The sequence below is a fragment of the Aythya marila genome, assembly GCF_965140915.1.
Source record: "Aythya marila genome assembly, chromosome: 18".
Classification (NCBI taxonomy): domain Eukaryota; kingdom Metazoa; phylum Chordata; class Aves; order Anseriformes; family Anatidae; genus Aythya; species Aythya marila.
The window spans coordinates 6,449,976-6,459,655 of NC_139059.1; the positions used below are offsets into that span (position 1 = coordinate 6,449,976).

The window sequence follows — 9,680 nt, forward strand, 5'->3', positions numbered from 1 at the left end:
CCCATTAGTTAGTGGGGAAGATTAGCACTTATGTGGCATATTGTGTTTCTTCAGTACTTGCTCTTTTAGCAGGAGGAAGTATTTTATCAATGGAGAAGGGGGAGGCCAGAGAAATTTTAATTCTCTGAGGTTGCTGTAGTAGAAATAAAGCTTAGGGATTCTGTGTCCCAAGACCTTGCTCCTTCTGAGGATTTTAATGCCCTTATGCTTTAAATTGATTAGATAGTTTCAATTTGAATTAGTTATAAAGAATAGAATCTGACACATTTAGAGCTGAGACAAAAATAACAGCTATCTGCTGACCTTACAAGACAGCTGCTGTTTTGTGCCAATATTTAGTCTCGCAGGATCGTGGGTAGGATTTTCACACATACTTCAGTGAGTAAAGAACTTGGTTTATCCATTTATATGGATTCAAGCTCAGCCCAGTTGCTTTGGAAACCCCATCCACTGGCTTTACCTGAAGTGAAACTGGAAAATATGAATGCAGTTCAACACCAGCAACCTCTGGAGGCAAACTAGGATCCAGAGAACAAAAGCACTTCTGGGATTTTAGCCTCTTTTTTCAATATCACTGCTGTTGTGTTTCTTTTATAGTAGTGGCTGCTTCACAGTGTTCTGTAACGTGGCTCAAAAATTCCTTCTGTGATCACTGAAGCTGAGAGCTGGTTGTAAATGAAAACAGTGCAGCTGTATAAAGAAAGAATCACATGTAAGACAGAAACAAAGCTTGTTTAAAGGTAAATGTATTTGTAATGTCACTATTAATAGCTTTTAATTGGGAAAAGTTTTCTAATGAGGTATTTTTGAAATGCCAGAAAACTTATGTTTCAGGGTACTTTATGATACAGAGCACAAAATATTCTGCAGGCCTCATTTAAGTAGCAAAAAAAAAAATTAATTTCCAGTGAGCTTAATAGATACGTTAGTCACTGGCTGTCTCCTGACTCCCCCAGAGTGTCTGATTAGTTTGCAAATAAAGCTAGACTTGTGCAGCTTTTCTTTTGCTTACACTACTAATCTTAACAACACATCCAAATGTTAAACACAAAGCACTAAACAATGTAATTTTCTGCCTTAAAATACTGAACAAATGTTACTTGCCTGTTAAGGTCAAGTAAAACAATTATATTTGCAAGGTAACACGCTATGATATGTTTCCAAATATTTTTGTATTGTGTATGTTCTGTATATTTTTGTTGTAACAATATTATTTGAGTGCAGAATCCATTAAATTTTTTGTTGGTGGATTTTTTGGTTTTGTTTCTTTTTTAATCAAATAGAGCTGGTTTACATCACGTGCCAAAAATCAACCAAGAAAAAACTTTCAGAGACAATTTTTAAGTTTGTCTACAGTCTGATAAAACGGTACTGAACTGCTGCTTTATTTCTCCATGAGGTATAACAAGGACACAGAAATGGCTTCTGACTGGTATTAAAAATTCAGGTCTTGTCCCACTATTTAACAACTGAAGCTTTAAAGCAGTAGTGACCTCAAAACTGAGGGGAAGTTGAAGACCAAATACGTTAGACTGTTTTAAAAAAAATTGGGGAGCTAGGGGGTGAAAGGTTGTTGTCTTTTAACATTAGACTTAAAATCTCAGAGCCAATATATTCTCATCTCTTGATCCCATAGTGAAAACAATGTATCCAGGAGGTTCTGCAGCAAATCTCTGAATGATTTAGTTATTAAATAAAAGGGGAAGGCTTATTTTGAAAAATGTTTTGTGTTTTTGTTGGGAACTATTGTGTTAAAGTTGAAGAAATGAAAATGTAACTAGCAGCAGTCCCTGCCAGATTTGTTACTCCTAAGACTACTGCTGCTATATGCAGGACTCAACTCTTGGTAGTAGTTTTCTGCGTTTAATTGAGCTTTGAGGCACTTAAAGTTTTTTATTCACTAGTTGAGGAATTTCTGCGAAAGGGTAAGTAAGGTAGATTTTATCTATTTGTGTCTGTTAGTTAGTACAGGAACTGGTGTCTGTTAACGCTATGTATTTTTCTAGCTGGTTAAAATAATTTTAGAAAGGCAAACTGAAGGACAGAAATATTACCAATTCCAGAAAATCTGTTGCAGGAAAGGAGCCAAAAGTTGGCAGCCTTGAGACTTACCCTTGATCATACAAACTCATACAACTCATTATTTTATTCCCATAACTCTAATCATATGCTGTATAGTAAGCACTGCTCTTAAGTGTTGGAAAGAGAAATACTAATTGGTTTATGTGCTACTTCTCAGAGGGAGGGAGGGAGAGACAGAAACAAAAAAAGAAGAAACCAGACCCCGATCTTTCAACTTGTGAGAAGTCTGTCAGCTAAAGGTAAACTTGCATTCTTAACATAAGTCTGGTTTGCTGTCCCCTCCTCTCCCCCCCGTCTCCCAAGGGTTTTAAATCTAATCCTAAAAACTGCAGTATGAATCTTACAGGTTTGAAAATTAAGCAAAATAGCAAAGTCAGTGTAAAGCTGATAAAAGCAAAGTGACGTTAAAACAAAGGCTGCAGAAAGCAGTTTTATTTTTCATGCCAGCCACCTTCCGCACTAGCAAAATTCCACAAAAGCAATTTGCAACAGGAGAAGCTGTTACTGCAGCTTTCCAGTTGTCCTTTTTTTTTTTTTATAAGAGAGTGTAAATTCAGTGGGACTGATACTGATCAACTCATTACCTTGTAGAGGAGAAGCCTGAACTACAGTAAGGGAAGTTTTATAGGTGAAGGTGAAAAATATTAATTGGATTTTAAAGTAGTATGTGATCATTGATATAGCAAATAAAATAAAAATCTAATATAAATGAGTGTAGTACAGGTTACAGAATAATAAGATAACTCAGGTTATTGTGTTAATTGTGTGAATGAACTGTTTTAAAAGGAAACATCAAGGACAACACTCATTTGTAATTTACTGTAGACACACTACTAAGGATTTTAATACCTTTTATTGTAAGCCTTATTACAGGTCCAACACAGCACTGTCACTGGAAAGCTTTTGACTTATCACAGTATACAGGACTGGCAGAACAAACAAACTTAACTGCATCAGGGAGACTGTTATAGTTGGTGTTTCAGGCCTTGAATGGGAGAGTTGTTCAAATGTTCCAAGTTAGGCATTCAAACACCCTCTGCTGCAAAGGAAAGCAATAGGCACTTTTGCTTATATCAGATTGCAGAAATAGTTCTTAATTATATGGTCACCCAGAGACCTTGCCAGTTTTGATTCCATCTGTAGGCAGATATTCAAGTATTCTATTGTCTAAATGTCTCATGATGTGGATACGAATTCATTGCTGAAATACAGTCAAGTGTTTTCAAGTCTGAATAATTAATTTGGAAACTTAGTTTACTTCGATTTCTGACAAAGCTTCTATTAAGTTAATATTGCACCTATAAAATCTTCAGAATTAATTATTCAGTACTAGAAAACATGATTATTTTCAATTTTGCAAATTGGGTACTAGGAATGTACAAAGAAGATCTCGATCACAAAAAATGCAAACTAATGAAGAATTCAATTCATCATCTAGCCTGGGAATTTAACATGCCAGACCAGCACGTTATATATAATATGTATACATCAATAGAAGCACATGCAAACTGATTCCTAAAACTCTGTTCAGTCTTCAGGCAATACTGTTTCCTATCAATTAACAAGTTGCTTATTTAGTAGGAGAACGAACTGCTGCTTTGAAAATAGAATGTAGAAACTAGCTACAGACTTGTTACCCATGTTGAAGAGACAATGATGAACTCATTGTTATGATTTATCCAAATGTTTGTGCTTCTTTTTCTATTAAAACTAACCAGATCTTAATGATTAGACATGATAATTTCAAATATATTTAAAATATCTAAAACACCAAAATGCTTGTGAGCTAAGGAAATTTTTTCTTTTTCCTACAGTGACAGTAAAAACAAATGTCATGACTTCCTCAGAAAAAGAACAAGTCATTTGGAGAATCCAGTAAGCACTGAAAACTATGCATGAGTTTGTAAGATCTGGTGTAAATCACATTAAAACACGTTTACACTTTTTAATGTGTAAATCACATTAAATAAAAAGCTCATGCTACTTTCTCAAAAAAAATAAGTAGCTGAAATTGCAACTTAGGTTTGAGTTGGGTAATACTTTTAAATATAAATTAAAATTTCTCCAATAGTGAAACTAAGCTGCAAAGAAGAAATTAATGATTTATACAATACCCTCCAACAAGTGTCGAATAATTAAGATAATTTTAAGCCACTGCTGTTTCTCTCATGAATTCCTCAAGGACAGTCACTACATTTCTGGCTTCCGGCATTTCTGCATGTTCTACTTTAACAATCTTCAAAAGAATGTCTCCACTGCCACAGTTCTTTAAAAACATGTAACACTTGAACAAGGCGTAGTGGTTCATTTCAGCCTGTCGAATAAACCTCTTCAGGTTGTTAATGTCTTGTATAGCCTGGAAAGACAGTTATTGAGAATTTTCTTATCCTTCTACATGGAAAGAAAACAACGTAGAAAAGTGCAGGAAGAATAGCAGTACAAGCAAAACAATTCTACATTGTTACTCAAGAGTAACATAAGAATTTAGTGAGTAATGTCATTGATGGGTATTACCACTATTACTCTAACAATGCAGAAGGTGTGGACATTATCGAGTTGCAGTACCAAGCATTTACCTCTCCTATTATGACGGGTCACTTAAGTTTAAAAAACTCAATGCATATTACCCAATTATACAATACTATGTGTACAAAGCTCAAACTAACAGTATTATAAGGAGAAAAAAAAAAAAAAAAAAACAACTTATTTTAAATAGGAGAAAAGGCCATTGGAGTACTTGCTGAAGAAACTTTCATGCTGCTTTACATTCTAGTCTTGTCAACTACAGTAAGCCAGTTCTAAAACTAAACTTTAGAGGTAACCAGTCAATGATGTACAGACATTGTAAGTAACCTAAAACTCTACTTTGGTGCAAAAGCAATAACCTCGTCCCTCAATAACCCAATGTCTGTTCCAAGTCTTTAACAAATACAAACAGTTACCTTCAATTTAAAGTTTTCCAAAATCTGCCGGAAGAGAAATGGATTTCCACCTTCAGCACCGTTTACAAAAGCATGCATCCAGTCCTCACAAAATCTGTTGCTTCCTGTTGTGTGTTCAGGAACACAGAGATGAGCAAAGAGGAAATGGGCTCAACATAGACATATAACTGCATTCACGTTGTTTAAGTGCTCTGTATGTCAAATGATAATAATATACCTGGGCCAGGAATTAAGACTTGAGAAAAACAGTACATGTAGAAAAGCAAACACAGATACAGCAATTATATGATTTTTTTTTCTGATTGTTGAATTCACAACTTTTTTGTTTTTCTGGTTGGATTTTTGACAATCATTTTGCAGCTTCCATGAAGTGTGAAAATCATAGTTTCATGGTCTGTAAACTACAACAGGTAAAAAAAAAATTCCTCTGCTAACTCACGGGTAAACAGGTGTTCCAGTTTCCAGACATAATCCAGACTTTCTGGCCATAAATCTGTGAGCTGCTGAATATCCTCAACTATTTCTAATGTCAAGGGTTCTCAGCAGCTGAGGGATAAAGGGGGATATAACAGCTGTAATCTCACCTGCATTATGCAGCTGAGGCTGGGGTCCACTACAGTCTATAATCATCGACTTGTGCTGTTCCTCAGTCATGGCAATGCACAAGGAGGTCATTGTGCCTTCCTGAACAAGTCCTTGGAGACTGGCAGCTGCCAGAAACCTGACACAAAAAGCTCTTGTGAACTGCTTGTTTCTATAGTTTAAGAACAGCAAGAACAGGAAGGTGTCATACAAAAAAGCCAAGTTATTCACAGGTACCTTAATCTCAAAGTATCCTTACCTGTTAATGTCTTTTTCTGTTCTTTCATCTGCATTTTTTACTTCCACAGGAGTATAACTCAATGCCTTATAATAAAGAAACAAAAGTTAAAAAGCTAGATGCATCTTGGAGATTACTTCCATTGCTACATTGTAGCTACTAGCAATAAACGTTTAACGTCGTACTTTTAAATTTACTGTTTTCAGAGTAAGAATAGAAAGGAAATATTCCATATCATAATCATTGCAGCTGGCTTTGCATTCAGAAGAAATACAGTGGTTACACTTTATTAGCTATTCCATCCAAAATCTTCTTAAACTCATGGGCTAATGCTAGGATTAATTTTATTTTTTGTACCAGGGAATTACATGAAGCCTACAGGCAATGTAACAGCCCTTCTGACTCACGGGGATTATAGCAAGGTCAGCTTGCTCATACCATGTCTAGTTTTCTCATTCTACTTATACCTTGGACACTACTAAAGGATCTAAAATTAGTTAACTACAAAAATTACAGTTTATTGATTCTTGATGCAAAAAATTGCTAAGTATCCTTAGCAATAAAGCAGGAAGAAAGAACTTGTCCTGAACTTTAAAACAAACGGTGTTCCTTATTTACTCCTGTTTGAGAAAGCAAATGTAAGAAATATTTTAAACACATTACAGTCACTGAGATGTCTTTTGAGCCCTTTTTAGATACCCAGTTTGAAATACACTTACAGCATGTAACAAGAAGGCAAGTTTCTCCTGGAAGAGCTGTACTACTCTTTGAATAGGGCATATGGAATTCTCAAACCAGCTTCTCAAATAGGGGTTAACATAGGTCTCCAAGGTTTTTTGCTGTAAAAAGTTGAAACATCAAAGCTTTTAACTACAAATTAAAAGCCCGTTAATAATCTATCCAACATAAAATATTTGGATATCAAAACCTTTTTCATTTCAAACAATACTAGATTAAAATAATGAGTTTGACATTTAAAGCTACAGCTTTTGGAATATAAGCTACAATGGTTTTCATGTTTCAAGAAGTAGAAAAATCTGCAATATATTAGGAGTTCTACTGAGCAAACAGCATGCACCAGCAGACAGGACGAAACAGTAACTTCAAACACATAGTTTCTATTAGAAGAATTGCGACAAGACCCATCAATAAGAATCCTTCCTTAATGTTAAGAAGTGGTAAGAATCTAGGTGGACGTGGATAACTTTCCTGTAGACCATTATATTTTATTAGTCAGTCTTCTCTCTCACGTTAGCTGCAAGTAACCTTTGAGCAATTTATGACTGGCACAAAAAAATCCCTTTTTTTTCCCTTCTAAGCTGCGTGGCTGTCAGTACTTTAGACATTCACAATCTCTACAGTGGAGCTAGTACCTATCTCTCCCAGAGTTTTGTCTCTATATAATTCTTCTGGATCGCTTGAGTAATAAATTTGTTTAAAAAGTCATATTCACTGCTTTAAAAAAAGAACTTACCTCCACATCAAGGTTTAGCTTCAGACTTTGAATGTATTTGTCCAGCTCAAGTCTGAAAGTATCTTCTTAAGGAAAGTAAGATACATCAGCTCAAATCTGTATTTTGCCCTTTCAGGATATGGTTGTTACTGACATTTTCAGTTATGCACTGGAACATATGCACAAATGGGCTCATTTCAAGCAGGAAATGGACAAGAAGAGAACATCGTTTTTACATCATTTTTCTCTTCACACAGATAAGGTAAGGATATAGTTCCAGACCTTTCTCTGAGCCACCCAGGAAACAAACCACATATTCTGCAGCATTTATGTCCGATTCCAGTATTGGTGTTTCTAAAAGATTTTCTTGTTTCAAAAGACAGTAATAACAGCCAACTTTACATTCTGGTATGCTGTGCAGTAAAAAAAAAAAAAAAAAAAAAAAAAAAAAAAAAAAAAGTTAAAGGTACATTACTTTAAATTAATGTGAAAGCTGGACATATGACTTCTATGAATAATTTTCACCCCCAGCACAGGTGGCTCCCATAGTCACATACCGAACTGTCTTAGACCTTCTCTTTTTTCATTCTATAGTACACTAAGAGTAGCTTAATAGGAAATAGTCGTAAATACTGGTAATAGTTTTTAAATACTGAAGCCATAAATTATTTACTAAGAAAGTTTTCTCAAAGCTACCCAGAAAAAGAGAAAAGTACCATTTGCGTACCGCTGTTATTAACAGCAGCAATAGACTGAGAACATGCAATTACAACTAAACCTAAGTGCAAAAGTAGATAGCAAGATGTGCAATGCTGTCGGTGTTTCCTACAGCTTCTCATTCATAAATAATTTAAAAGTCATGTTTTACCTCAAATCCACAGATGCTACATTCCCCATCCCTTCAAAAAGGGCTCCTTTAGTCAGACGTTTAGCAATAAAACTACGGAATTCAGTTTCTGCTTCAGTTGGTAAGTTTGTGTCCAGCAAGGTGAGACTTTAAAAAGCAAGATGAAATCATTAGCAAAAAGCAAATATAACTGTTTTCATAGAATCATAGAATGTGGTTTTGTTTCTCTAAACAAGAGCAGATCTGCTTGCAGTCATCTGCTTCTAGAAGGGAGACCACTGTGATCTCTCCCTGGCTTACAGATAACTCACTCTGTGACTTCTGGCCCATTAGGAATGCATTCAGTGGTTTGTCCACTAGACCAGAAGTCTGGAGCTGTGGTGTCAGCTGATGCTGAGCTCCTGAGCACCTATGACAAAGTCAGTGACTGGTCCTCTTCATTTCTATTTCCATAGTTGTAACAGAGCAACAACCATATTGCACAGCTTGTAGAACGATAACTTGTCAAAATAAAATTGGTTACAAGTTTTAGTTATCTGTTATCTGCATAAAGACACCAATATGGCAAAGACATCAAAATGGGACGTAAGAGATGATTACACACTTCTGCAGAGTGGCTTTACCTGAAATCCTCACTGGAGGGTGTCTCTGCTGCTGCACTGCCGGGACTGCCATCCCCACTGTCTGCTCCCTGTCGTGAAGATCTTAAAATCAAGGAATTCTTATCAGCTTTATTTTTTTTTTCACAGCCACAACATACAGGCAGAACAGGCAGTGGGGAAAGGTACTGCCTGGGGGCGTTTTAAAGCGGGAACAGGAAACGAGAATATTATCAGAGGGGGAAAAAAAATAAAAAAATCTTGTGCAAGAGAAGCGAAAAAAAGCGAAATCGAGCACCTGGGAACAGACGAGGCCTGGAAACGGCCTCCCCGCGGGGCGGACCCGGCCCCTCACCTGCGGCTCCGGTAGCCGTAGAGGCTGTGGTAGGTGCTGCCGTGCCGCTCCGGCCGCCGCTCCTCTCCGGTGCCGCCCTCCTCGCTGCTCTCCAGCTCCCGCTCCTCGCCGTCCGGCAGCGCCGGCAGCATACCGAGCCCGACCCCGACCCCGGCCCCCGCCGCGCCTCAGCCGCCACCGCTCCCCGCCCCTGAGGCCGGGCGGGGAAGGGGCGGGCAGCCCGCGGGGCTGCGCCTCAGCTCGTCGTGCCCGCCCCGTGAGGCGGTAACGAGCCGGGACCGTTAGAGCCCGGCGGCTGGGGGGAAGCTGCCGCCCGGCGGGCGCTGCGGCTGCTGCGTTAGTGCCATTTATTGAAGAACACGAGGGGAACCATAAGGAACCCGGGCCAGTAAACTTTCATCACAGCCCAAACCCCTACAATGAGCGGTTTAAGAGCGAACGGCTTCTTGCCTGCTCTGCTTGGACAGAGAAAAACCCCAAACCCAAGAATTTATCACTAACACCAAGCAGGGAAGTGCGAAAGGCCCCCGCCGATCCCTCAGGCGAGGCTGAGACAAAATGGCGGCCGCACTGTCCCGTCAC

The 9,680-nt window shown here is 37.9% G+C and overlaps 1 protein-coding gene across 2 annotated transcripts; it reads right to left on the bottom strand.

The window, feature by feature from the left end:
* Positions 1-716: 716 nt before the first annotated feature.
* LOC309885297 (protein Njmu-R1) lies at positions 717-9,645 on the bottom strand. Of its 2 annotated transcripts, XM_082775095.1 has the most exons (11): positions 9,099-9,645; positions 8,768-8,848; positions 8,166-8,291; positions 7,570-7,710; positions 7,319-7,376; positions 6,564-6,683; positions 5,866-5,930; positions 5,609-5,745; positions 5,025-5,128; positions 4,197-4,438; positions 717-3,121 (listed from the first exon to the last, which is right to left on the bottom strand). In XM_082775095.1, exons 1-10 carry the CDS (start codon positions 9,227-9,229, stop codon positions 4,229-4,231), a joined length of 1,173 nt encoding a protein of 390 aa, XP_082631221.1. In that variant the 5' UTR covers positions 9,230-9,645; the 3' UTR covers positions 717-3,121; positions 4,197-4,228. The 2 variants fall into 2 exon arrangements, with proteins under 2 accessions (XP_082631221.1, XP_082631220.1); XM_082775094.1 differs by having other exon boundaries at positions 1,750-4,438.
* Between the last annotated feature and the right edge of the window lie 35 nt (positions 9,646-9,680).

Excerpts from the sequence above, each read along its gene's own strand:
- LOC309885297 (XM_082775095.1), bottom strand. The coding sequence starts at position 9,229 with ATGCTGCCGGCGCTGCCGGACGGCGAGGAGCGGGAGCTGGAGAGCAGC. Across the intron at positions 6,684-7,318 it reads AGCTAAACCTTGATGTGGAG|CAAAAAACCTTGGAGACCTA; the intron begins GTAAGTTCTTTT and ends AACTTTTTACAG. Across the intron at positions 5,931-6,563 it reads TTGCCTTCTTGTTACATGCT|GCATTGAGTTATACTCCTGT; the intron begins GTAAGTGTATTT and ends CTTTATTATAAG.